The 27,780-nt window shown below is 38.5% G+C and overlaps 1 protein-coding gene across 2 annotated transcripts in view; it reads left to right on the top strand.

Moving 5' to 3' along the window:
• Positions 1-27,780, top strand: part of RASGRF2 (Ras protein specific guanine nucleotide releasing factor 2) — a 240,831-nt gene that overhangs the window by 109,144 nt on the left and 103,907 nt on the right. Inside the window, exons 8-15 of one of the 2 annotated variants that reach the window (XM_019462875.2) lie at positions 639-748; positions 1,493-1,611; positions 7,812-7,972; positions 8,884-8,950; positions 9,490-9,626; positions 18,182-18,264; positions 23,536-23,784; positions 24,412-24,674. In XM_019462875.2, the coding sequence (XP_019318420.1) occupies positions 639-748; positions 1,493-1,611; positions 7,812-7,972; positions 8,884-8,950; positions 9,490-9,626; positions 18,182-18,264; positions 23,536-23,784; positions 24,412-24,674 (1,189 nt within the window). Of the gene's footprint in view, positions 1-638; positions 749-1,492; positions 1,612-7,811; positions 7,973-8,883; positions 8,951-9,489; positions 9,627-18,181; positions 18,265-23,535; positions 23,785-24,411; positions 24,801-27,780 lie in introns of both variants that reach the window. The other variant, XM_019462873.2, reaches the window with a different exon arrangement.

Raw genomic sequence — 27,780 nt, 5'->3', positions numbered from 1 at the left:
AAATAAATAAATAGGTAGAATCACTATAACTTTAATTAAAACTCTACTATGTTCTATTAACATCTTCATAGGCCTGGTGGAGTTTCTGCCTTTGACAGAATTCAGATAGTTTATCTATAAGCAAAACTACAAGTAAATAATCTAATTAAACAATACTTTTTATTGCTAGAAGAATGAATTAAGGTAAAGTAGGATGAGAATGTAATAAAGGTGAACATATCTTCTCCTCCCAAGTTTTAATTCTTAAACAGAATATTGCAGTAGGATTCTGAATTTAAAAAAAAATTGTGAACAAATATACCTAAAATACAGATTCTTGTGATTTGATTATAGCTGTATGTTTCCCCATGAACCAATTTTCAAAAGTTGTGATTAAGAAATATATGATTATATTAAAAAACCTAAAGAAACAATTGTTTCTCTGGAACATAATATTTTGTTACTCTTTTTTTGTGCTCTTGGTGAAGTGTGTGTGTGTGTGTGTGTGTGTGTGTGTGTGTGTGTGTGTGGTTTGAAGTATACTTTGTTTCAAAACTGTAAAGGTAGAGATGAGTTTCTCAGACATGATGATGGCACAGTAGAGAGTGTCCCAGTGTTGTTCATCCTGACCTCTTGCTCATGCTGGCCTTTGCATTTAGATCCCCAGGTATATCATCACACTTCACGAACTCCTAGCTCATACACCCCATGAGCATGTGGAAAGGAAAAGTCTGGAGTTTGCTAAGTCAAAACTAGAGGAACTGTCCAGGTATGTGGAGAACTCATAATAAAGCCTTGATTAGAGAAAGCAGCAAGTTAGTCTCTGTGGAAACCTAATATATATGTCCAGGTAACAAGAAGCAAGACACAGACCAGCTTCTCAGATTCACCTGAATATTAAATGCTAGCTCTTCAGATGGCACTGAATCAGAATACATGTTAATTTTAACCAAGAAAAAAATATATTGTTGAAAATGTTTTTATAGCATGTGAATTTATATAATTGAGATTATAGCTGTATTTGGGTTTATGTTTCTTTCAGGATAATAGGAAAACGACCTTTATTGGAATCCTTGTGTTCATATTTGGCAAGAAGCTAGAGAATGTATATTTTGCATTTTTCAGTGACTTTTCAGTGTTTCAAGGAATTATTTACATCTGTGTTCCTTTAGCTTATATGGAATAAATGGTATAAGGTCCTCTAATTTGCTCTACCTCTAACAAATGGCATCCTAATTTCAATGAAGGTTGCTGTTCATAAAATAATACTTTGCTTTCCTGTTGCATTCCCCAGGGTATTCATTGGTTTGTGACCCGCTTGTCATTTAGAATCATGTACACTGGCTTTGGTTTGGGTCATGGCTTGTTGAGGCCTGGAAGTCTGCTCTCCCCGCAGTCTCTTTTATACTGATGCAAGTCAAAACTGAACTTCCCAGAGGGAGCTATTCTTTGCATACCTGCTAGGGCTACAGAAAATATCTCTTACTGTGATCTGTCTGTGCTGTGTCTATAGGATAATGCATGATGAAGTGAGTGACACTGAAAACATAAGGAAGAACCTTGCCATAGAAAGAATGATCGTAGAGGGTTGTGATATTTTGCTGGACACCAGCCAAACTTTTATCCGCCAAGGTAAGTCCTTGTTTGGTAGACCCACTGTCTTAGTCATCTCTGCGACTTACACATTATCATTGCCAGATCCCGGAAACCATTTTGGAGCAGCTTTGATGTAGCTGTGTGATTGATACTGTTCATGCAGGACACCTCCGTGGCCTTGACCGAGGCTGTGGTTGAGGCCCACCTTTGTGCTGTTTCTTTTCAGGGGCCATGAAAAACAGCAACACAATAATAGTAAAGCACGAGTGGGACAGTAAGTTACATTCTGACTGGACTCTCCTCCTCAGTGGACCAGACATTCTCTACAGCTCCAAGGAGGACAGATCGGTCTGGCCGATGAGAGTGGCAGTGCCAGGTGGCGACGATATACAGGCAAAGGCCCAAGAGAAACTTGCATTGCTCAAAGCCCTTTCACATAGTGGTGGGGACAATGTCCGAAGTGAAAACAGCTGTCTCTTGTTCCCATTCTTCATCAGCACTTCTGGATCAGCCCCCCATGATATGATTTGATTCAGTTGGCAACTCCAGTTGTCAAACGAAATGTCTGTTGACCCCTGACACGCTTTGGTAATGGTGCATGTATCTTGTTTGTGGGATGTGTGCTTTCCGAGCATCACCCAGTATATTAAGCTTTTGAAGTGTTGAAGATATTTGTGCCAGAAACTTTGGAGAAGCAACAGCCTAACAGTGTCCCTCCCTCCAGGGCCCTCATTGCAGAGTGCACGGAGTAAACCTCATCCAGAGTTCTTTTTTTAAGTGCTTAAGTGTTCTGAGGGAAGGGACCATGCCCCACGGAATTGATTTGAGACAATGCATTGCACACATTTATGATTTTGAACTTGGTGAGCAGTGACACATAGATTTTGGAACTAGGATTAACCTTTAATGTAGTTTTTGTTCAGAATGTGCCAATAACATTTGAAGATATTTGCATTTCCGTTGCCTGCCAAAATGTGCTGCTTAAAATTTTTTTTTACCTCATCAAATAAGACGTTACTTGTGCTGTGCACATAAATTTTTGCACAGAATACTTAAAAAAGTTTAACACGTGCTGTTCTATTTTCCATTATTTATTTATAAAGAGAGAAAGTACACATATGTTAAAGTTTGGAAGTTTATTTTAAGAAATGATAACTTTTCTCAGTTTTTGGCTTCTGATACTAATTTTCCTTTAAATATAGTGGAATATAATGCTAACAACATCAGGCCTTCCTAATTCCCCCTGTATTCCTCCGCAGAGACTGTGTTCCCATATTGGCTTTCTGCCTTCCTGGCACTTGCCTGCCTGTGTGCCTTCACGTGTGCTTTCCCCAGCCTGGGGCCTGGGAATGCCCTTTTCCATCCCTTCCGTGCCTATCGAAGGTCTGCTTGGCCTTCCAGGCTCAGGTCAGACACCTCTAGAGAGCCTTTTACAATGTTCCCCTCATCTTTCTCTCCCCTTCCCTCCAGTTAGAATGGATTTACCTTCCTCCTGGTTTCGTGCCCCTTGCTCCCGATGCATGTATTTCGTCCTCTTGTGTATTGTAGGTACATGTTTGCACGCCTGTCTCTGCCAGTAATTGTAACTCTGAAGGGCAGTGTTTACGAATTCTCTCCTGCCTTATCTGTTTTTTTCCATTATAGATACCTGAAAGATGGGCATTGGATTAAATTGAATTACTTGTTGAATTGCAGTTTTGATTGTTAGATGTCTTATTTTGTATTTTTCTTGCATTTGGAATTCACTGAAAAAATACTAATTGACTGGAGCTTTATAATATGCGAGAATGCAAATAAATGTTTCTGTAACTAGTATTCTATTTCTGAAAGGGCTTTTGATTGAAAAGTATGATACATCGTAATTTATTTCTATAAACTGAGACTGCTCTTATCTAAGTTTGAAAAAAACATCTATAATGAAAAACGCTAGAAGGTTGAAGATATTGAATAAGTCATTTTTTTCAGTGCACCCGGAGGAAAAATACTCAGGAGCCACCTTTGCCTTTGATTCATGTCCAGATGTTATTTATTGCTTTTTCTTTGCCACATGTTTAAAGCACTTCTGTTAGCTATTAATACAGCTGATGTTATTATTGTATTGATGTTGATATAATGATTTGCTTTTACAGTATTTTTTTTGTATTTTTGGTTGTTAGTGTGTTTAGGAATTATTCAATAAAGTTGGCTTTAAAAAAACAGACCTTAATCCAAAAGTAGAAAGTAATCCAATTACATATAATTTGGGAAGTTTCCATTGTTTTGCTTTGGTTGCTCCTATTATCATTTTTACTACATACCCTTAACAGACTTTTAAACCCATCGAGGTGGGTTTTTTATTTTTTTAAACTTTGATGGATTCCATTTCCTATGAAATGGACTACAAATTATCTCTAATTGTCTGCTAGTATTTGTGTTATTTACTTTTAGGGATAGTATGAGGTATGTTGCAGTGTGTCTGTATTTGTGTGTGTACAAGTGTGCATATGCACAAATATATGTGTCGTTTCAACCTTAAATGAATGTTTATTCTGAGGACTAGAAAAAATAAGTCGCCCAGGATGTCGGAAAGGCCTCCTTAGAATAGGGGCATCAGATAATCTTGAATGTCAATCTGTGGGAATTTAGTGATTAAAGTAACAGAGGTTTTATTGTAAATTGATGCTAATCATTAAACAGTTGATGAGCAGGATGCAAAGGACTGTATCGCAATGTAGTCTGATAATGTCATTTATGTTCCAAAATCTACTCAAAGTTTGTTGAACTAAAGTGTAAGAGTCTGAAACAGTAATAGGAAGACAGTATAGCCATGTCGCTGGAGGTCAAATTTTGCCTCCACCATCTCCTTGCTGTAGGATATTGAGCAATTTATTTAATTTTTCTTTGTCTCAGTTTCCTCTCCTTAAGTTGGAGTTAATAGCACCTAGATTTTAGGGTCGTGGTGAAAATTTAATGAGCTGATACCCACAAAAACATTTAAACCAGTGCCTGTGAGAGTATGACATAAATTTAAAAACCAAGATCTAAATTTTGGAATGAGTTTCTGTTTTTCAATAACATGAAATATATATGAACATTTAGTAGAAGATGAGGCACTCTAAATTGACATTTTGCCGAAAACCCATTATGCATAGCCAATGTCTTGTGGAAATGTGAACCAGGATAATTAAGTGAAGGTTACTGAATTCAGAGTGAAATGCATTGAGAATGAGTCTCGGACCTCTGTGATACCTTAACTATTCCCCGACTCACAGTCATGTCCTTTTAGGGTAGCAGTGTTCTTTGGAGTTGTAACATGGGGTCCACAAATATTTGTACTTTCTCAAATGCCTAACCCAGTAACCTGGAAGTTGCTCATCATTCCTTTTCACACTGGGTGGAATGAAGAATAAGGGCATTAGTCCTGAATGCCATTCTTTGGGAATTTAGTGATTGAAATAACACAAGTTTTGTTGTAAATTGACCCCAATTATTGTGAGAGAGACACAAGGAACTGTGACATAGCAATGGTTTGATATTGAGGAATTACTAATACAAACTATTCCTTTAATTTTTACTAACTAGAGAGGAATCTTCAAGTCTTAGAGTTGTATTGAAACACCAGGTCAAAGATAAAATGAAATATAAAAAAAGTCCACTTAACATGTTTTTCCCAATATGATTATTTTATAAACCGAAAATAGTGTTGAAATCCCTCACTTTTAATTCTGACATATAGACTTCTGTGTAGGCTGAATATACAGGATGAACGGTTATCGATTAAACATATTAGTGTATCGTTCACAAGGAAATGTTTATTTTTTTACCTCAAAGTTTTAATCCACAGTATTACTAATACATGAGCAAACATGTATTCTGTAATTTCTGATCTGCAAAATCATTAAATGCTAGAACACTTAACGACACATTATATTGAATCTTCATAAACTTGGTTATAACCTTTCTGAAAATGACTCCTGAACCTGTTTATCCACCAGGACATTTATTTGTCTTCAGCTCCAGTCTTTCACTCTGCCCTAGCTGATCTCACGACCCCCCATGGCAAAGCTACAACGGACTGTCTTTTCCTATCCGATCCCTTTCCAGGTGTCATTGTTTATGTTGCTGAATCCACTGCCATCTCTTGGCAGCGTGGCTCACTCAGGTGACGACTGCTCAGCCCCTCAGGCCTCAGTTTTCCCTTCTGTGAAATCAGGGGCTAACCAGGTCCTCCGAAAGAGCTCCTCTGGCTTTGATTCTGCCCCGTGAGCCCCATGAGTGCAGTCCTTCTGCTGTTACTCATTTACTTATCTAGGCAATCTGCCTTTTGCTCTCCCCACCCCTCCTCTGCTCTTCAAATTTAATTACTTGCTGCCCGCGCTCTCTGACAGCTTGCTCCCACCTGCCTCACCTCCTTCCTTCGCTCTCCCCTTGCCCGTTCCCTTTGGTGGAGTCAAGCCTTCTCCTACCCTTTGTTCCCAGGGCCCACAGCCTTCCCCAGGACTACTTCCATGCTGTTCTTTAGGCCCCCAAATAGCTGCCTACTGTGCCTCTGTCTAGCAGTCCCACCTAAACACTCACCTGAGGAGATGGAATCTGCACACGGAGGTTTGCTCCTCATCTACCCACCTCCCCACCTTCAGCTCTGTTAAAAAGTAGATGCTGTTTGGAGTATTCATATGCTAACGTGAACATTTTGTGACCCACAGTCATAGTTTTACCATTTTACGTATACGAACAACTTTAGTGGGGCTTTCCCCACTTATCAAAGGAATCTGTGACCATTAAAAAAAAAATCAGGAAATGCAGAAAATGTCTGAAGAGGAAATGAGGTTGCCTGCAATCTCATTTTTTAGTGCTGACCCCTGTTAATATTTAAGGGTTGAATATGCAGTTAACGGTTCTTATGAGACTGATATGTGTCTTTGTAAGGCTGCATTTTAAGTAGTGGTAGATTGAACAAATCGTAGTAATATCGCTGACTCAGTAATATCACTATTTCAGAAGTCAAGGTATTGACAAGAATCTTTCCTAGTGTTTGTTTTGGTTTGCTGTCTAACTTAGATTGGAATTTTATTTTGTGGGGAGGTCATTATTAGGATGAACTTGTATAAAATCTATGTAGAGATTCTCACATTGAATAGAAGACAGTTTTGTTCACGGGAATGCTCTGGGTATAGACTTTATGAATTCTTTTCCATTTAAATTCCACAAAATTTTTATCACACATAATTTAAATATAATCTGAAATAGCTGCCCTTAGTTAATTTTAATTAACTAAGTTGCATTGAATTGTTTAATTTGTTTATTTTTATAATATACATGCAGTGTAAATTTTATTTTTGTATTATGTTATTTGTCTACCTACAGTGCCTCAGGAAGAATAAATTCTATCTTCTTTTTACTATGTTATTTTATTACTATATGCAATTATACAGTATATATCTTGTTCTTTTTTTAATTTCTTTTAAAAATTTTTTAAAATATTTTTTATTTGTTTTTGAGAGAGAAGGACAGAGAGACAGAGCACAAGCAGGAGAGGGGCAGAGAGAGAGGGAGACACAGAACCCCAAGCAGGCTCCAGGCTCTCAGCTGTCAGCACAGAGCGTGACACTGGCCTCGAACTTGCGAACCATGAGATCATGACCTGAGCCAAAGTCAGACGCTTAACGGGCTGAGCCATCCAGGCACCCCATGTATCTTATTCTTAAATTGATTGAGATAAGATCACCGAGGGACAGATGACACAAGTGCCTTGTTCTCTGAATTCAGTTTGGCTTTCTTTCAAATTTATTTTACAGTTTATTAGTAAATAATCAAGTCTGAAATGTTTTATAAAAATAGTAGGAATTAGGGGTGACTGAGCGGCTCAGTTGGTTAAGCATCCAACTCTTGATATGAGCTCAGGTCATGATCTCACAGCCCATGGGATCGAGCCTCGAGTTGGGCTCTGGGCAGACAGTGTGGAACCTGCTTGGGATTCTCTCTCTCCCTCTCTCTGCTGCTCTGCTGCTTGCTCTCTCTCCCTCTCCCTTTCTCTCTCTGAAATCAATAAATCAAAAAATAGTGAGAATTAGTTAGGCCCTTAAAACACAATGCATTCTCTCTTCTGCTCAGAGTGTAGAGGATTTACTTCCAATGGTGCATCAAATAAATCCTTGGTATCTTGGGAAACAGGTCCTAGAGTTTATTGCATCAAGAATAGCTCTCACTTGAAAAAATTTTAATTGCTGTGTATTCTTCACTTTTGTGATTACCAGGTTCTCTTATTCAAGTACCTTCTGTTGAGAGGGGGAAACTTAGTAAAGTTCGCCTGGGTTCACTGTCTTTGAAAAAGGAAGGAGAAAGACAGTGCTTCTTATTTACAAAACACTTTTTAATTTGTACAAGAAGTTCAGGAGGAAAGCTGCATCTGCTCAAGGTATGGGTTTTATGTGACTATTCCATTTATGTTCCATGCACTTAAGAGGGATTGAGATTAATTTAATTATGGCTTTCCCATATCCAGTATCATAAAACCCAGATTGTCACAATTGCATAGTGAGGTAATGTACAGTTGCTAAGCCTGGCATGTACTTTGTTGTTAATCGAATCCAAAAAATAGAAATTTCAGTGTCCATTTCCATAAAGAAGTGCAATTAAAATCATAACCTAGAAAAAATTACTAGTTGATGACTACTGAGCTACAAAAATCTTATTAAATCACTGCAGTATATTGATAGAATATTTGCTAAATCCTATTTTATCTTGCTCTATACCAAGAGTCAGCAAACCATGGCCCACAGCCTGCTGCCTGTTAATAAAGTTTTATTGGAACACAGCCATGCTCATTTGTTTATATATTGTCTGGCTGCTTTCATGCTTTTAAAATGGCAGATTTGAATAGTTGCGATAGAGATATGGCTTGTAAAGCCTAAATGATTTACTGTCTGGCCCTTTATAGAAAAAGTACCTATCTATACCTTTTGTTATTAGTACCTAACAACTATTATCCAACACCAGGATGATGGCTTTCTGCTGCTTAAAGCACTTCCTGGTTGGTGGGTCTAGCTGCATTCACTCTCAAGGTGCCATCTAGTCTCCTGTAGGCTGGCTTGCTAAATTTATAAACCCTGGGAGTGAGAGGCAGTTGGTGCAGAAGAATCATGAAATTCAGTGTGTTTAATTACTTTTATACAGCTAACTGTAGTTTTGGAATCTATGAAAAATTATTTGTGATGCAGAATTGCTATGCTTTCTTCTGTGACAATTTGAATATAAGGTTTATGTATCTGAGCTTCCCAACTTATGCAAGACTGTCAGCCTCTTAATGAAAAATTGGTTTGTTTCCAGACAGGTGGGGTTCTCTCTCTAATAGAATGTACTTTGATTGAGGAGCCCGATGCAAGTGATGATGACTGTAAGTCACATTCTATCTCTTAGAATTATGGTAGAATAAAAGGGTCTTATAGTTTTTATTTACTTATAGCTAAGGCGAGCTGCTTAAGGAGGCAGGAGAGATGCTGAGAATAAACTCCCTGAAGTCGTTTATATATGAAAAGTTCTGTTGAATCATTTAACCTGTGAGCTTCGTTAAAACCATCTTTGGGAATTCACATTTTATTGAATTTGTCTCACGATAGTGACTTTTCAGTGGAAGGCAGAAAAGGAATTAAATTAGAGAGTTGTTGGAATTCTGTAGATTATGGCAATTTCAAAAAAAGAAAAGAGGAAATGAGTAGGAGCCAGAGATCCTAGTCCTGAGTAACCTGCTGACCTCAGCTTTTTTGTCTACTTATGAGCTTAGTAAAGGCTTCCCCTTGCCTAAGAAGTGCCATGTTGCTGAAATAAGATTCTGGACTTCAACGGACATCCATCGTATTACCAGAAGTCTGTGAAAGTAGCTATCACACATATTTTTATATTCACATCTAATTGGTTGGTTTGCATGTATTGAAGCCAAAGGTTCTGGACAAGTGTTTGGACATCTAGATTTTAAAATAGTAGTGGAGCCTCCAGATGCTGCCCCATTCACTGTAGTCCTGTTGGCACCTTCACGTCAGGAGAAAGCTGCCTGGACGAGTGACATAAGTCAGGTAAGCGAGTGGCGTTTGCCATAAATTGTGATTTTGTTTGTTTGTGTATGTGTGTGTTTATTTCACACCATAAATTTTGGGGGAAGGCTTTTAGTTATTTTATTTTTGTTAAAAAAATACATCTAGTTGCTGTGGACACTGCCATCACCACTGTGTATCTTGCTAGCTGGGATCATTTGTTGTTGTTTGTTTGTCTTTCTTTATAAGGCTAAAATTTACCTGAATTGTGGTACTTGCATTTTAGTTCCTAGGCATTCTTGTACAGGCTGTGAATGTAATCACGTGTATTGAACGGTGTTAAAATTGCCCTGTTAGTAATAAATTCTCCAGCGACCTCCACTAGCTTATCTTTTGCTTATTTGTTTCTGAGGTAGGAGAATTGTGAGAGATGCAAAAACAGCTAACAAGGGCTCTGATGAGAAATCACAAATTAAAGAATCACATCAAAGAAGAGAAACTGTCTATAGTATGAAATATGAAAATGAGCTTTCCTGTATTTTATATTGAAAAAACTAGGAAACAGATTTGCTTACTTTTCCTTGATCCACAATGCCCAGTTAAGGGATTCCTGCATTTATTCAGAAATTGGATATATATCAAAACTAGTCGTGATTGGGCTTGTACATTCCTAAATACAAGCTCCACATGATGTTTACTCCATTAGCCAATTTGGAGACAAATGTTCATGTAAGGATAATATTAACAGAGGACTCGGTAATTATCTTCTAAGTTGTTAACTCAAGGAAGACTGGGGCAAATGGAAAAAGCATATACTATAGATTCAATTGCCTTCTATTTTTCTTTTTTTTAGAAGTTTATTTATTTATTTGGAGAGAGAGAGAGAGAGAGACAGACAGAGCACACGAGCAGGGGAGAGGGGGAGAGAGAATCCCAGCAGTCTCTACACTGCCAGCGCAGAGCCCAATGTGGGGCTTGAACCTACAAACTGTGAGATCGTGACCTGAGCTGAAGTCAAGAGATCGACACTTAACTGACTGAACCACCCAGGCACCCCACCTTATCCTTTTCTGAAGAGCTCATAGTAGTTTGTATATAAAACTTAGGTAAAAATATGAGCTATGTCTTAGTTCTTCAGAGACTTAATTTTTTTCTGAGTGACTGAAAACTGAGGGAAAACAGACAAGGAAAGGAAAAATTAATTATTTTGATATGTCAAAGAGCTTTTTACAGACTTAATCTAATTCGATCTTTATAGGAGTATTCGGAAGGTAAACAGAAATATCAGTTCCATTTCACAGGTGAGAAATCTAAGGTTTGGAAGGCTAAGTATTTGTCCAAAGTTACACAACTGTGTTGAGTCATAAGTCATATCTAATCCATGTCTTTTATTGGCATTCTAAACAAACTCTACAAGAGTGCTAGATTTTTACTTATATATCCCCAGGACTCCTTTGATGGTGAATAAATAGCTTAAAGTGAAGATGCTTCTTTTATGGCCAAAAAAGGAATGAAAACATGGGCTTTTCTATATTTGCATAATTATATCCTTGTGATTTATTAATACTTTCATTAGCTCTGTGCCGTATGAATTAATACTTTAGACTCTGTAATGCATCTCTTACCTAATGAAATTCTGAATCATTCACTGATTCTATGACTATTTCTGCCAGGTATCTTGTAGGTATCAGAGATATGGTGATGGTCTCTGGTCTCAGTGAGATAGGCCAGTAGGGAAGAAAGGAAAAGTGGACAGCTTAATGCAACACAGTTTTATAGGTGTTGGGAAGCCAAGATGAGTAGGAAGACTGGAGAGAATATGAGGAGGCAAAGGTTTTTTTCCAGCTGCTTCTAGCTTCTACCTTATGATGTAATTCAGACTCCTAAGGTACAGAATTGATAAAAGCTCTAAATAACCTTACTTAGCACGCCTGGTGAGGCATTGCTAAAGAAAGAAAGACCCTTGGGTGCATGGATGATCCTGTGATTGTTTTTTTTTAAAGAAAGGATACAATGCTTTGCCATAAGCATCCAAGTGAGTCTTTCTATTAAACTACATCTTGAGGCAGAAGTACACAACTTGTTGATATTTTTCTAAGTCTCTATGGCTAATATGTTAAGTCCTACTAGATGGTATCTATAAATGAATTGGAGAATAAAGCTAACAGAAAGTTATATCTTTTTGAGTGACAATGATATAATTCATGAAATTACTATGTTTAATGGAACCTGTTGTTGTATGACTTTAACACACGTTATTTCATGTATTCAGCAAATATATTTTTGCAGTGGTACTATATGCCAGGCACTGCTTAGGCACCTGTGATATGTCATGAACAAAAGAGACAATAACAATAAAAATTCACTGACCTTATGTAGCTTACATTCTAGTGTGAGGAAGATTGAAAATAAACAATAAATGTACTAAATAAGTACATACTGTTTTATGTTAGAAGGTGATAGGACAGAGTAGGAAGGATTGCGTTACTGGGGGTAGGTGTGGGTCAGTACAGTTTTAAAATGGTGGTCACCTCAGGCTGCAGGAGACATCTAAACAATGACTGTAGCAGGTGATGGAAATACCATTGTAAATATATGATAAAGGGGAAGTCATTTCAAACAGGGGGAAGAGCCATTGCAAAGACTCTAAAGTAGGAGGACACTGCATATTTTGACGAATAGCATGAAGTCAGTGTGGTTGAAATGGATTGTGCGAGAGGGATAACAGGAGAAGAGGAAGTCAGAGAGGTAACAGAAGTCCAACCAGGGAAGGCCTCCTAAACCAATGAAAGGGCTTTAGCTTGGATTCTGAGTCCAATGAAAAGCTCTTAAAAGGTTTGATGAAGGAATTCCATCATCTGACTTCAGTTTTAAAAGGATCTCTTTACCTGCTGTTTTACCTGCATAGACTGGGAGTAGAGGGCAAGCGTGGAAGTGGGGAGCTGAACGAGAAGGAGCTGAACAGGATTATCTCACCTGTGATAAACCAGGTGAGAAGTCTTGAAGGCTCAGACCAATGGTAGGAATGGAGTTGGAGATAAAAGTTTTGATTCTGGACTCATTTTTAAGGTCAAACCAACAGGGTTTTATTATGGCTTATATTTGGGGTGTGAGAGAGAAGGAAGATTTAAGGATGTCTTCAGAGTTTTGGCCTGAGCAATGGGAAGAATGGAGTTGTCATTAACAGGATGGGAAAATCTTCTGGGACAGGGAGATTTTGTGGTGAATTATCAGAAGCTTACTCTGGATATGTTCAGTTTCAGAAGGCTGTTAGACATTTGCATGGAGTTGCTAAGTAAGCAGCAGTCCAGCATTTAGGAGAGAGGTCTGGGTGGGAGAGTCTGTGTCAGTTAGGTGGTATTTAAGTCTGTGAGAGTATTGAGACCACCCAGAGAGTAAGTACAGATAGAAATGAGAAAAAGGCCATGGACTGACTGAGGAGTCATGGAGAACAGCAAGAGGACTGAGAAGGTTCCACTAGTGTGGTAGGACAGCCAAGAGGGTGTGGTGTCCTGGAAGTCAAGTGAGGAAAGTGCACCAAGGAGGGAGTGGTCACGTGTCAACTGCTATTAAAGGCTGAGTAGAACGGTGAACGCTCTGAGATATTTAGTGATTTTGCCGATGCAAGGTTTGATTGGTGGATGGTAGGGACAGAGTGCTCCACTGTTGATTGAGCCTAGGTTGCTGCCAAGCAGCACATCTCAACTGGCTTTCTTCTCTGCTTGAAGCAATTTCATTTTATGGAGGAAATTATGTGCTACACATACATTGATGCTATTTGTCAGTCTCCCAATATGTCTCTGGACAGATTCATTATTAATAAGACGAACCCACTGAAAGCTTGAAAATGTACTATTTAATATTTTATTATGGATATGTAAAAATATGGACATAAAAAGGAACTAAAAATATTCTCAACACTCAGCACATTAAATTAATGTTTATCAAAGTATTTCCACAGATAACTATAGTAGAGTTGCCTGAGGGTTTTTGTAAACTTGCAGATTCCTGAGTCTACATTCCAGGCACCCCTACCCTTCCCTGGGTTAACAACTCCACAGATCACTTTTGCACAATTAAATGGAAAAGCTCCACTCTGAAAATTAATGGTTTCCTTCTCTAAACCCCCTAGAATCCTGTCATACAGAAATAATTTTACAGTTTGGCTCTCAGTGTATGTATATACATAATTTTCACATTTTACCTCATTTACATCTTTATTCCTGCAGATTCTTCATATTGGTGTCTTCTAATAGCCACACACACGCGCACACACACACACACACACACACTACCACATTAACATACCATTTTTCCAGCTTTTCCTAAATAAATGGATATATCCCAGATTTTAGCATTAATATGTGATGTCATGCTAAACATTGTTTTACAGGGAGTTTCTTCCCCTATCAAAGTCCTTGTTGCCATATCTTCCCCACAGAGGGTAAGGTTGGTACAAAGGGTCTGATCACTTCCGTGATTTCATGATTCATGACTTGACAGGTCGCCAAAATGCATCATCTCACTACATCATTGGCAAGATACCAGTGTAACTTTTTTCTAAGTTCTGTGCCAAGATTGAGTTTTATCATATTTATCACATCTTCCTATTTAATGGAAAAGTGGTATGATTCTCTAGTGGTTTTAATTTACATTTCTATATTTATCAATGAGATTAACATTTTCTGCCATTTCTGTCTCTTGTCTGTTTATGCCAAATAGACATTTATTCATTGGAGCTATCCTTACAGACTAGGGAAATAAACATCTTTCAATTCAAATTTTGAATATGTTCCCCATTATTTTGTCATTTTATTTTTGTCACTTTTTATTTTGGTGGATCTTAATTTTTTCATGACTTGATTTAAAGCCACATTGCTAAGCTATTATACCATGTTACGCTAATCACATATAGCTCTTATTTAAGATAATAAAGTAGTTCCTGAGAATTGATACATTCCCAGTTTCACATAAAGAACTCTTTACAAAAATTAAGACTATTGATTTTGCCAGGCCTCTTTCTCTGAAGCTGTAATTTTTAGAAGTAACAATTGCTTGAATGATTAATTACACCTTTAGTTACACCAGTAAGCCCATAATTAACTGTTGGCACCTCCAACAAAATGAACAAATGGCTAATGGTCTTGACCAATAATTCTTTTCCTTTTCATCTATTTATAGGGAAAAATTTGAGGCTGAGGATTTGACCATTCATTTCAATATAGTGCATTCATTTATGCTTGTCTTCCTGTCATACATAATGGTATATTAAACAGATTTGTCTATAATTATGGATATTAACTAAAATGCAGAATTAAAATTCACCTCTGAGCTTGGTTTGGGCAGATGTGTCAAAATGTATACCTTGTGTAGACAAATCCATAGCACTCTCACATGCTTTCTCCCTTAAAATAGCTTCTCTGGAATCAATAGGGAATTTTTTACTTCAACATAAAAAGATGAATTAAAAGAGAAAAATTGAATCTAACCTTTTCTTCTCAGAAGAAAAAAGCATGGTGACACAGTAGACTACTGACCTTTGAGCAGGTATTGGCTTAAGCAAGATCCTCAAAAGACCTTGCTGGAGAAGTCATTTTCAACAATTGTCCAGGGACCAGTTGCATCAAAACTACCTGGGGCTATTGTGAACATAAAAGTTACTCTATTAACCCTATTAATTTCAAGGTTCACTGTAATTCGTATAAATTTGATACATCCTTAAAGATATGTGACACCTTGCTTATCACGATTCTTCTTGAATGAGTGAAGCATATTCATTTTCCCAGGGCTCAAGTCACTTTTCCCCAGCACAATTAAAAGACAGGCTTATATGGTCATGAATAATACCATGCCTTCCAATATAAATATATTCATACACATACTCATATTTATAAACTCTATTATAGTCTTAACTTTTTATGGAAGAGAACCCGTTCTTCAGTGCAGCATTATTGAAAGTCCCAAATGCAAGCAAGATAAAGACAGGATACTCTCGTTGAAATAGAGCTGGTGGACCCAGAGCCCCTGAGAGTTCTGTTTGTTCACACTCATGTTGTCACTGCACCCTGTCTATGGAGCCTCTAGGAAATGAGGATTTTTATTACATGGTCTTTTGAGTTGCGGTTTAGACTACATGTATGTTTTGTTCTCCTGAAACTTGAGTGTAAGTGAAATTTTCCTTTTTTTCTATTGAAAATAATTGTAATGCCTCACACAGTAAATCAGAAAGATTTATGAATGAGGTATGACACTGGATAATGAGATGGTCAAAAGTTATCACATAAATCTCTTTTGGGTCTAAAATATTTATCTCAGGTTCCAATTCTGACTGTGTGGAGGACTGAGCTGATTTAGATCCTCTCTAGATATAAAAACAGAAGTGCTTAACATATAAAATCGAATAAAAGGGCGCCTGGCTGGCTCAGTCAGTAGAGTGTTCAGCTCTTGACTTGGGGTTGTGAGTTCAAGCTACATGGGTTGAGAGATTACTTAAATAAATAAATAAATCTTTAAAATCAGTATAAAAGAAAAAAATTAATACATTGGTGATATTTACAGGAATAAAAGGTAATCTCTGGTTATCAGAAATACCAAAGAAACTTAAAATTAGAGTAGAAAGCTTATAAGCTGAAGACATAGAGGCCTGAGAATGATTTTAGATTGAGTATTGGTCTCAAGCCCAAGGGGTTTTCACTAAAGGGAATGAGAGGCAGCCTTGGGCCCCTTAAAGGAATTAAGCTCCCTGTTTAAAGCCTAGATTTTGGAAGAGTATCACAACTGTGAAATAAGAACTCAAAACCTCTTCCTGTTAGCCCAGAAAATAATTAAGGAAGTTTGTCTTTGTTTTGGGTTCTGAGTTTAAAAAAAAATCTCCTTTGAAAAAAAATGAGTGTGTTTCCAACCTATAGATTTGAAATTTAAATGTATCGTATTCACATGGTATGAAAAATCCAAACTGAGGAATTAATGTAAAAGCGGTTTTTGAGACTCTTGAAATCCTAAGACTTCTTGGTAGAAGCATACACAAAGTCACTCCATTAGCAACACTTCTACAATTCAGGGCTCATTACAGTGTGCTCAGAATCAGAAATCACAAGTCTTGTGAGTAAATTATCTATTTTGAGAGAGTCAGAAGCACAGCGAATGATAGAATTAACACTGCTGGTGACAATTTGGAAAAGACTGTAAAATAAGAATGTTTAAAATATAATAAAGAAAGAGAGAGAGAGGGAGGGAGGGAGGAAGGAAGGATGAGAGAAAGAAAGAGATAAGAAAGAAAGAAGGAAAGAAAGAAAGAAAGAAAGAAAGAAAGAAAGAAAGAAAAGAAAGAAAGGGAAGAAAGAAAGGGAGGAAGGAAGGAAGGAAGGAAGGAAAGAAAGAAAAAGATTACTATGTAAAACGGACCAGGTTGATCAGTCAAAGAACCAAACAGAAAAATTTAAACATGGAAAATATAATCCTAAATCATCCTAAAGCTGTTGTTTGTGTAGCTGTGCCATTTGCTTAGAATGTTAAAGGAAACTGAAGTAACATTGTTCATTTTCCACAGTTTTCATCAAACACCATCTCTGTCCTCTTGTTTCCTGTGTTGGTTACCCAAGCGGCAGCCTCACTGTGCTTTAGAGATACTAAAAATGAAAAGAAGGCCAGTGGGGTAAAGGATCACTTACCTCATCTCTCCCCTCCCTGTCTGTGTGTGAGCCCTGTCCTCCAACAGCACTCTTTCCCATCCCCTCCCCCACAATACCAATCAACATCTTCACGCCATTTAACTACAATCATAAATCACTATATGGTAACCTAGTAACTAGAAATATTTTCTGATTTTAAAAATTGCTTAAATCTTTTTTTCATTTTCTATTTTGTTCAAAAGGAATATGTGTAATTCAAAATAAATCCTTCTCTAACCCTTCTCTAATTGCAAAGGGAAATTTTAAATTGATAAGGCGTAAGTAAACAAGACAGAGGAAATTAACAAAATTTCCTGAGTTTTCCTCCTGGAAAGAAAAGAGTAAAAGATAAACAGGACTGTATGCATTCCAGAGCGGGAGAAATTACACAACGCATCCTCATCAAATCAACATGGTGCCAATAGAAACTGCTAGAGACACTAGTAAAATGGGGGTATTTGTTGGCAAAAAAACCACCTGAGAAGTAGGCACAGAGCTTGCTAGTGAGACAGAAGGTGAATTTCATCCAAGAAAGCCATTATTTTTACGCAGCCTGCCCCAGACCACCCTCGGGCAGAGAATGAATATCGCAGAGGCTGTTACTGTCGGAAGGTACAGACCTCTCAACTAGTACAGCTACTGACAGAGAATAGTGATGATGTGACATCGTGGCCAGTGTCCTTAGGAAATACATTCCAGGAGAAAAAAAAGCCCCTATCTCTATCCTCAGGTATTTGCCAAGTGCACAGTTCTGGTAACTGGGTATTGAATCTGCTCATCAGTGTACAGTGTTTACCTGTTGCTGTGTGTGTGTGCACAGATGAAATAAGAAACTAAATTGTTTTCATGGCTATAAACAATTTGGAGAATATATGCTCTGCCTAGGTTTTCATGTGGGTTGTAATTGTTTATTTTTTAATTTCACAGTGTGTGGACAATATACGGTGTAATGGTTTAATGACTATAGTATTTGAAGAGAATTCCAAAGTTACTGTGCCACATATGATTAAGTAAGTGTGATAATCCTTTCCCTTACATTTTAATCAAGATCAAATTGGTTGAGAACATAAAGCCCTGCAAAAATATTGCTTCCATAGGATTCTGCTACATTTTGTGAATATGTTTCTTGGCAGTAATGCAATAATTCATGATATGCTATTATAAATAATATGACTATCACAATGGGTTTTCAAATTCATAGTTTATTGATTCATAGCATAGAAAAATGTTTTTTATACTGTTACATATGCTTTCATTCAGGAAAAAAACCTATTGAGATTTTCAAGCACAATATAAAAAGTTGTGACAGCCAGATGTGTCCAAGGGTCAGAGGCCGGATCAAAGTATGGCAGATCCTTTTGGCATCTTCCCAGCTGGGTATGAATCATATTACTCAGATTTGATTGTGGAGATATGTTTAGATTCACCTGACATGAATCAACTGGCCTTTCCATGGTACCATCTGCCTGTTCCTTATATGTGGATTTGCCCAGGGCTATTTGCCTTTCCTTATATGTGGATTTGCCCAGGGCTGTCATCATGCTATTTGGTCAACAAAATATATCGTATAATTTAAGGTGATCAATAGGGAAATGGTAGTTTAAAATGAGAAATTATATCGCTGACTATGTGCCATTGTTCTCTGTATTAATGCTTTTGTCTCTACATACTTTTTTGTTTCCAAATTCAGAAATTGTTTCAGGAGTATTTTGAAGCTGACCAAATTGTTCCCTGTTCTCATTGTTTTGGTTGTTTGAGGTCCAAATTCCTGTTATATCTTTCAACAAAAGTTACATGAAACAAAGGAAATATTTGTGCTCTATGCATTTTTAATGTGGGTTTGTTGGTTGTTTTTTTTTTAGGTCTGAGCCGTTTGTCCTAAGGCAATAAATAACATTAATTTTCCTCTTCTAATAGGTAATAAGTGTAATTAGTACCATCCCCAGAGTACAACTTTTAGAACTTACCAATTATTATGTTAGATGAAGGCAGAGTACATTATACTAATGCCATAATTACTACAGAAAAATATAAATTATAAAAGAATGATAATATTTCAAATTACTGGTCAAATTTAGAAACATTTTAGGTAGGATCATTTTAAAGCTCTAGGGTGAAGATTCTTTTAAGCGTTCAGTTTTATAAGGTTTTGATTTAGTATAGTTTCCTAAAACCATATTAGTTAAAAATGTGTGATGCTAAGATAGAAACAAAGGATGCAGTATTAAATCAAGAGGTCCAAATTGTGACTTAATTTTTATTTTTTATAACTTCTTTTAATATTTATTCATTTTTGAGAGAGAGAGAGAGAGAGAGGCAGAGAGAGAGGCAGACAGAGGATCTGAAGCTCGCTCTGTGTTCACAGAAGCAAGCCTGATACAGGGTTCAAACTCATGAACCCCAAGATCAGGACATGAGCCAAAGTTGGATGGTCAACCAACTGAGTCACCCAGGAACCCCGTGATTTAATTTTTAAATTCACATCATTGGGTTAGAGTTATTTTAATTTTCTACCACAGGATTCTTATATTAATATTTCACAAAATAGTGTATGTTCCTTTTATCCATTTTTAAAAGTACTTTCTTGAAGGTTAGACAGCCATGAAAGTCCCACCTGCTTTAGAATGAGAATATGTAAGTTGGACATTGCAGCCAAGTCATAAGCTCCTAAAGCCCTAGAGCTACTTCACACGTGCTATACGTACACTTTGTTGACTTTTGAAATGAATACAGATACAAACTTTAGTTTTGTGCCTGACTGGTTATGGCACAAACACATATTCTGTCCCCTGTGATGTCCGTTTGAGCTTGGTAGACGCATACACAGAGTCACTCCATTAGCACCCATGTCCAACCTCATATGTGTAACTACTTCACGCACAGACCAGGACTTCCCTGCTTTTGGGCGCACAGAGTGACACTTGAATGAGCAGGAACTGCTCTCCTGCTAGAACAGAAACCTGGATCTCGGGCTGTAAGGATTTTCTATTAGAATCACAAATGTTTTGATGACCATCTATACTATTCTAGATGTATTCCCAAGGCAGAGTAATGTCTCATCTATTTATTCCTTACTTCTCATCTATTTATTCCTTCCATTGAGCCTGGTTCTCCTCAGTCAGAGGAAAGAGGATAATTTTGCAACCTCCGTTCCTTCTGATAGTTCCGTCTGGGGCCCTGTTCTACCCTAAATTCTGTATTGGTGCCTCCCAAGTGCATACTATGAAAAAAAAAGACATTTTTTTGAGTTAAAAGAAAAACTATCTTAATTGTGTCTTGTTACTGACATGGCATCACTTTGCCGGCACCCACTTCCTTTTAAAACCTAAGTAATTATAATAGGTGATTTGGGTTTGGTGTCTCAAGATTGCATTTTTAAGTGTTTACCAAAATGGAGTTGTTATTATCACAGGAGGCTTAAGTAATGCATTATATCTTTCTTGAGAGTCCCTTAGGAAATAAACATTGTGTTCAGTGTAATAAAGGAAAATTAAATAATTTCATAATATTTAATTTATTTTCTTTTCTTAAAATGAAAATGTAATCATAATTTTGAAGGACAGTGGTATAATTAGTTTTACTTTAATTTTGTATTGTCACAACATACTTTTTTCTCCCAGTGTTTTTGTTGCTGTTTTTAAGTAGGCTCTATTTCCAACGTGAGGCTCTAACTCATGACCCTGAGATCAAGATTTGCAACGCTCTACTGACTGACCCAGCCAGGTGCCCCATTTATTCCAGTGTTTTGAGTAAAGTAATTATGGTTAAAAGATGCAAAGCTCAAAACTAGTATTAGAATGCAAAATTATGACATTTATTGGGTGAAAATAGCCCTGTAAGTGGTGCTTTACATTTTAGGGTAGGGTAGGGTAAGGCTTGCTTCCTTTTAATAATAGTTGACCTCACCTTTCTTAGAAAATAGAGATTTTTAGTGGGAAAACGGTAGGAGGAGAAAGTGATTACCTTGATCAGCCATCTTCTGGACAGATTGACTTATTTAGTAAAGGTCTAAGGTCTTTTTACTAATGAGAAAATTAAGAACCATAAAAGTAAAGTTGATAAAGGGTCACATAGTAAGTGGAAAAAAGAGCCCCACGCTATTTTCAAGAATCTCAAAAAAAGCACTTTTGTTTTTTCGAGATCAGTTATGTGGCTAAAACAAACAGACCACCCTTACTTCCTCAGCAGGGGTAAGCTGCTCATTTAAAATGCTCTTTCGAGCCTGCAAATGAAGTACTTTTGCATGCATCCAGCGTACATTGGAGTGGGCAATTTCCAAAAGCAAGCTAAGAAAGTTATTGATTCCATTTTATTTGAAAGAAAATAAATATATAATTTAAAATCCCTCCAAGTGCTGAAGGGGCTAATTAAGGGCACTCACAACAAGCGAACTGATTCTCAGCAAGCACTTGCCTCACTGAACGTTCCTGACCCTGCAGCATGTCCTTTAATCAAGTGGTGAAATCCAGGACTTCACCGATTCACTGATTTTCCGAGATGTGGAAGTGGTGGGAAACAAGGAGTTCCAGAAGGGAATGTGAGGGCTCTGGGCAGTCCTAGCAAAGGGGTGCATTTCTTTGAGCCCCACTTGGATTCAGCCTCTGCTTCCAAGCATGTCCTCTTACAAGCATGTCTTCTCTGTTGGCTTCTTTTGCCCTTTCTAACAAATGTGTACCACGGGCTGAGGGCTCTGAGCACAGCCAAGGATTGTGAGGGCTGCTGTGTGCATCTTCCCCCTGGTGTGCTCATCCACCTGGAGAGGCTGCTCAGGCATCCAGGAAATCTGGTAAGCTTAAAGAACAGCCAGATGGGAGGTTTTATAGAATAAGAAAAAAAAATAAAAAGCAGAACACTGCAGGGGGCAATGGTGGATACTGTTCATGGAGAATCTCTCCCATTACTTTTTTTTTTTTTAATGAAGACACTTTTAACACTGCAAAATATTGCAAAATAATGAAGACATAACGATTCACACAATTTATGGATCAAACTGTACTCGTAAAATGGATAGCCTTAAATGCATTAATAAGCCAGGAAGAATGAAATGAATTAAGCATTCAGTTCAGGAAGTTACAAAAAAAAAGAAAAGAAAAAATAAGCTGTTAAGAAAGTGTGGGAAGAAAATAATTAAGAACAGACACAAATACATTAAAATATAGAAAAACAGTAGAACTGGTCAAAAAGCCAGTTCTAAAGGGAAAAATACCTAATAATGTAATCTGTTGGTCAGTTTAGTTAAGAAAAATGGGGGGAAGCACAAATGCACAAAATTAGAAGTGAGGAAAAAAATAACCACAGATATAGCAGTGTTATCTGTGTCTCCCTCCCCCCTTCTATCGGTCTGTGGGAAGAACGTCCCCCATGACTTAGTTTTCAGCACACTTCTGATATTCTGATTTAAGGGTATAAGCAATGCTCCTCCTATATAGGGCTTTTGGCTTCATTTCTCTAATAAAACTTGATTGAACTAGGGAGAAAGGTGAAAGCAGAATATACCACCCCAAAACATGCTACTTGGGCATATTGACTGAGCTGTACACTTGAAAAATAGCAAATGCAGGGAACTCTGACCTCTTCTTATTTGCGTAAAGACAGATCCTCCAAAAGGCACTCAATTGTCGTAAATCCCCTCCCTGAGAATTTCATCAACCAGGGAGGATTGACTTTTATTATAGGGGAGGAGACAAGGAGTCAATATCACACCTAGATGAACTGTCCCCAACTATCCTACCTCCCATCTAGTCTCCTAAGGGCCCATTCATCTTTCCTAAAAATCATTTACTCTCCCCTAAGAGGCCTACACCATCTCTCCCCCACCCCACCCCCCAACCTTTTCCCTATTAAGACGGTATTTAAACCTGAATTCTAAGCCACCTCTGGAGTTGCTCATTTTTTCCCGGTATCTCCCATGTGTACGTGAGGTATGCATGTTAATAAACTTCTGTTTGTTTTTCTCTTGCTAACTTGTCTTTTATTACAAGCGGTTCAGCCAAGAACTCAGAAAGGTTGAGGAAAAAATATTTTTCTTCCCCTGCAGAAGCAGTCCACACAGTGAAATGAGTTATTATTACCTTCTCCACAATTAATTCTGACCTTTCTAAATTATAATGGCATATTTGATGTTTTTATAGCCCTGCCTATGTAATAAGTCACATCAACGTATTTTATCAACTACAACGGGAAGCCCACATACGTGTGTGTGTTTCCGAATACGGAAATACTCAGTGGCTGAGAGGAAGCCATGTCCTGGTTTTGTTCTTATGTTCCTGCTTTGTGTGTAGGTCTGATGCCCGTCTTCATAAAGATGACACCGACATTTGCTTTAGTAAAACACTCAACTCCTGCAAAGTGCCCCAGATCCGCTATGCCAGCGTGGAGCGCCTTCTGGAGCGGCTGACAGACTTGCGGTTTCTTAGTATTGATTTCCTCAATACCTTTCTGCACACCTATCGTATTTTCACTACGGCAGCTGTGGTGCTGGCGAAACTTTCCGACATATACAAGAGGCCTTTTACCTCCATCCCCGTCAGGTAGGCCCAGGATTTGCCTGTCCTGAAAGTTTGCCCCCTGGTCCCTGGATCTCCGTGCAGATGAGCAGTTGCTCTGCAGAGCAGGATTGTCTTGCCTGGGAACTTACATGCCCCACCTGTAGCAGGGGTGGGTGGAGGTCACAGAGAGTTCTCCAGGGACGAAGTTGAGAACCCTAAATTCCCTGTCATCTTTGCCGGCTCTGTGATTACTTGGAAGCTAACTCCATTGTTTTAGGCTTTCCTATTTTTTTAATTTTTTTTTTTTAAACAGTCGTGCTTTTCAAACTTTAACATGCATAAGAATCACCCAGGGGTCTTATTAAACTGCAGGCTGTGAGTTAGCATGTCTATAGCAGAGCCTGAGTTCTGCATTTCTAACAAGCTCCCCAGAGATACAAGTGCTACTTATCTTTGGACCACAGTTTGGTAGCGAGGGATTAGTCAAGGCCTAAAAATGTGTCTGTCTTCCTTTGCCAAATGTGTGGTATATAGGTAGTGTTAAATGAAGACAACAGAAGTGCCATGATGTTGTGGCCTTTTAATGTAGAGAGTATGTTCTTAAATAACATCAGGGGAATCGTTTTCACTTGGCTACAATCTGTTAATAGCTTCTGCTCTTATTTTTAGGTCATTAGAATTGTTTTTCGCTACCAGCCAGAACAGTAGAGGTGAACATTTGGTAGATGGCAAATCCCCACGCCTGTGTCGCAAATTCTCTTCCCCACCACCACTGGCTGTGTCCAGGACGTCCTCCCCAGTGAGGGCCAGAAAGCTGTCCTTGACTTCTCCATTGAACTCAAGGATAGGAGCATTGGACCTGACCACCTGCTCAGCGTCCAGCAGCCCTACCACCACCCACAGCCCTGCTGCATCCCCACCGCCGCACACTGGTAAAGTACCGTTGGATCTTAGCAGAGGCCTTCCTTCTCCAGAACAAAGCCCGGGATCTGTAGAAGAGCATGTAGATAATCCCCGCGTGGATCTGTGTAACAAGCTAAAACGAAGTATTCAAAGAGGTATTATCCAGCTGCCACACCCCGTGTTTGCTGGCCACCTGCTCCCCCACCATTCCTTCTGGAACCCTAGATCCCTTTCTTTTTAGCCCTCCCACCTCCCTGTAGAAAGTAGAATGAATACAATGGCTAGTTAGAAGAGAAATTCCTGTAAGTCACTCTAGCCTGTATGGAAAAGAGAGCAACTTAAGCTTGTCCTGAGATCTTCTACAGTAAAAGGCTAATTATAGTCAGTTGTGTATAGAAGAACACCGTTATCTGAATGGTGTTATTGGAACATTCTTCATGGAATTTGATTAAGGCTGGTTGGATAAAGAGCCTAACATGATACTCTGTGTAGAGGTGAATGGTGGGCACTCTGTTCTTTGAGCTTGGGCCTTCCAGAGCCTTCTGCTCCAGTGTCTGCCTTGAATATCTGTACAGCTTCCAGCCTCCCCTGCTAAGGATGACCCAGCCTGGAAACATTAAGCTGGCTTCTTTGGTTTAGTTATCAAGGCAGTGCTTCATATTACAATAGGGATATAGGGAGAGAAATAAAATATGAGACAGTGTTCACGGTCCATGACAGCCAAAATGTGTGTGTTTTTTTTTTTTAAGTGAATTAGATGATATGTTTTCCTGATTAAATTCTCTAATGATTTTCTATGGTACTTAGATTAAAGTACATTCTCCCTCACAAGGCCTCCAGATCCTATGAGACTTGGATCGTCTCTCTCTCCAACCCCTGTTCCTATAATGCTCCCTCATCTACTAGGATATAGTCACATGGATTTTCTTTTTGTGTCTCAGTAACACATCAATCATCTCTGCCTCAGGGACTTTGCACATAATTTTCCCTCTGCCTGGACAGTCTTTCTCCATGTAAGCTCCATAAGATCAGCAAGTTGTCTGTCTTGTTCATCTCTGTACTCTCATTGCCTTGGCCAGTGCCTAGCTGGTAGTAAATTTTTGTTAAATGAATGAACCAAGCAAAACATTCAGTGAACTAAGAGTCCTGTGTTATGTCACCTTACCTTCTGCAGCTTGGTACATGTAGGGGTCAGAGGAAGTGACCCTTGTTGCTTTTAGTGTTTCTGTGATGAAAATAAAAAAGGTTTCATAGCCAATTAGCAAACAGCTTTTTGTTTTCTGAATGATAACTTATTTCTTTACTGATAACTTAAAAAAAATTGGGCATTTAATCTAAGATCACAAATTTCAAGGAGGATCACCCAGATGGAAGCATAAACCCTTGCTTTTCAACCAGCTTAAAGCTTCCAAGTACTTCTTAGCTCAGATAATTTAAAAATAAGCTTCCCGAGTGAAGTACTTAATGGAATTTTAACTGGATGGTTGTCATCATCAAAAGTAACACCCTCTTAAACAAGAAATTCTTTAAATTGACAAGTTAGCAACTAAGGAGGAGGAAAGAAGGAAGATAATTAAAAAGTCATTAGAACAACAAGCTTTGGTAGAATCATGATGGATTCTTCTCAGGAATAATGAGGCAGCGCATAAACTGACAAGTGCATCTGGGGTTTGATCCAGCCTCAGTGCTTGGGAACCTCTGTGGAGAGTGTGACTGAAGGAAATTTATCACAGACCTGGGCAGGGTGCCCTGGGAAGTACAGGAGTTTTCCAGAATATGGGAAGTTCTGTTCCTTCCTTTATTGGATTGCAGTAAATAGGAGAGGAGAAGTTTGGGGCTAAGTCTGGATTCTTGTGTTATTTTGAGTGAGGAGAGCTTTAGGAATAAGCATGTTAGTGTCAGACATTCATGGATCTGAGGCTGATCTAAATACGTGCCATTGTTCTAGAGGTCTTCAGTCAAGCTGCCCACTGCCTGCTGTGGTTAATCCTTCCAGTTTAACTTGTTGCCCACAAACTGTGACATTGTTCCCCGACTTCCCTATTCTGGTCTTCAGAGCCCAAGCCCAGGGTGTGTAGTGATGGTCCAGTGTCATACAAAACCTGTTTGCCCTACTGTCTAGGATGGAAGTGTGGTTACTGGTAGGAATTAGCAGTTTTTCCCCTGGATCAAGTTAGACTCAGGGAGACCAAGATAAATGAGAAAGAACTGGATCAAGTTCCTGAGGAAGGACACTGACAAAGTCTGCAGAGGCTGGTCAGTGCAGATGTTGGACCAAGGTACGATCATTGTTGACACAGCTAGTGGCAGCTGGAGAGCTTGTCATGTGGCAGCAATGATCATTTATGACCAGTGGCCGAAAGTGGAGGACGCCTATGAAGAATGGTGTGGTAAAAACATTAGGTTCTTTCCCACATTAGAAAAATAGCTGAGGGCTTAATGCCCCTATTTTCACTGGATTTCCCCCAAACAAATGATTTGTAGTTAGATTTTTCAGGAGTTAGTTTATCCACGTGGTTCGTGAGTTAGAAATGTCTCATTGTTAAGTGCAGAGCTGCTCTCTGGGTGATGGGGAGGTTCCAGGACTGCATCACGTGGGGCCCATAGCACTTGATGAAGTGCCCTGCAGCCAGCCTCTCCTCCAGAGAAGTCAGCTCCTCTCCCCTCTCTGTTTCTTGCTCACATCCGCTACTTGTGCACCCCCTTATCACTCTGATCGCCCTCCATTCCTTTCACGCCACTTCTTTACATCTTTATTTCTTTTCCCTTTCTGTAGCTGTCTTCTGATTACTCTTAATGTATTTACTTCCTATGTTGTTCCCACTTGTTCCTAGTAAGTAGTTAAGGTGGTAGTTCAAACAGGAACATGGTACAGCTGGATTAAAAATAAAATGGGTAGGAAAATCAAGCAATGAAGAAAATTGGATGAAGCCAAGGGTATGGTTGTTGAACAGTGAACACAACACTGTGGTCTTCTGCAGTTCCTAGAGTTGCTCTGGTTTTGGTTCTGAAAGTAATCAATTACGTGATTCATATTGAAACCTAAGAATAGACTGGTGTACAGGCACATTTTTTCTTGCTACTGGGACTGGAGAACAGTGTATCCTGTGCATTCCCATAAAGGAAACACTGTGA

The sequence above is a fragment of the Panthera pardus genome, unplaced genomic scaffold, assembly GCF_024362965.1.
Source record: "Panthera pardus isolate Hobbes unplaced genomic scaffold, ASM2436296v1 HiC_scaffold_2, whole genome shotgun sequence".
Lineage (NCBI taxonomy): Eukaryota > Metazoa > Chordata > Mammalia > Carnivora > Felidae > Panthera > Panthera pardus.
This window is presented reverse-complemented; position numbering and strand designations above follow the sequence as displayed.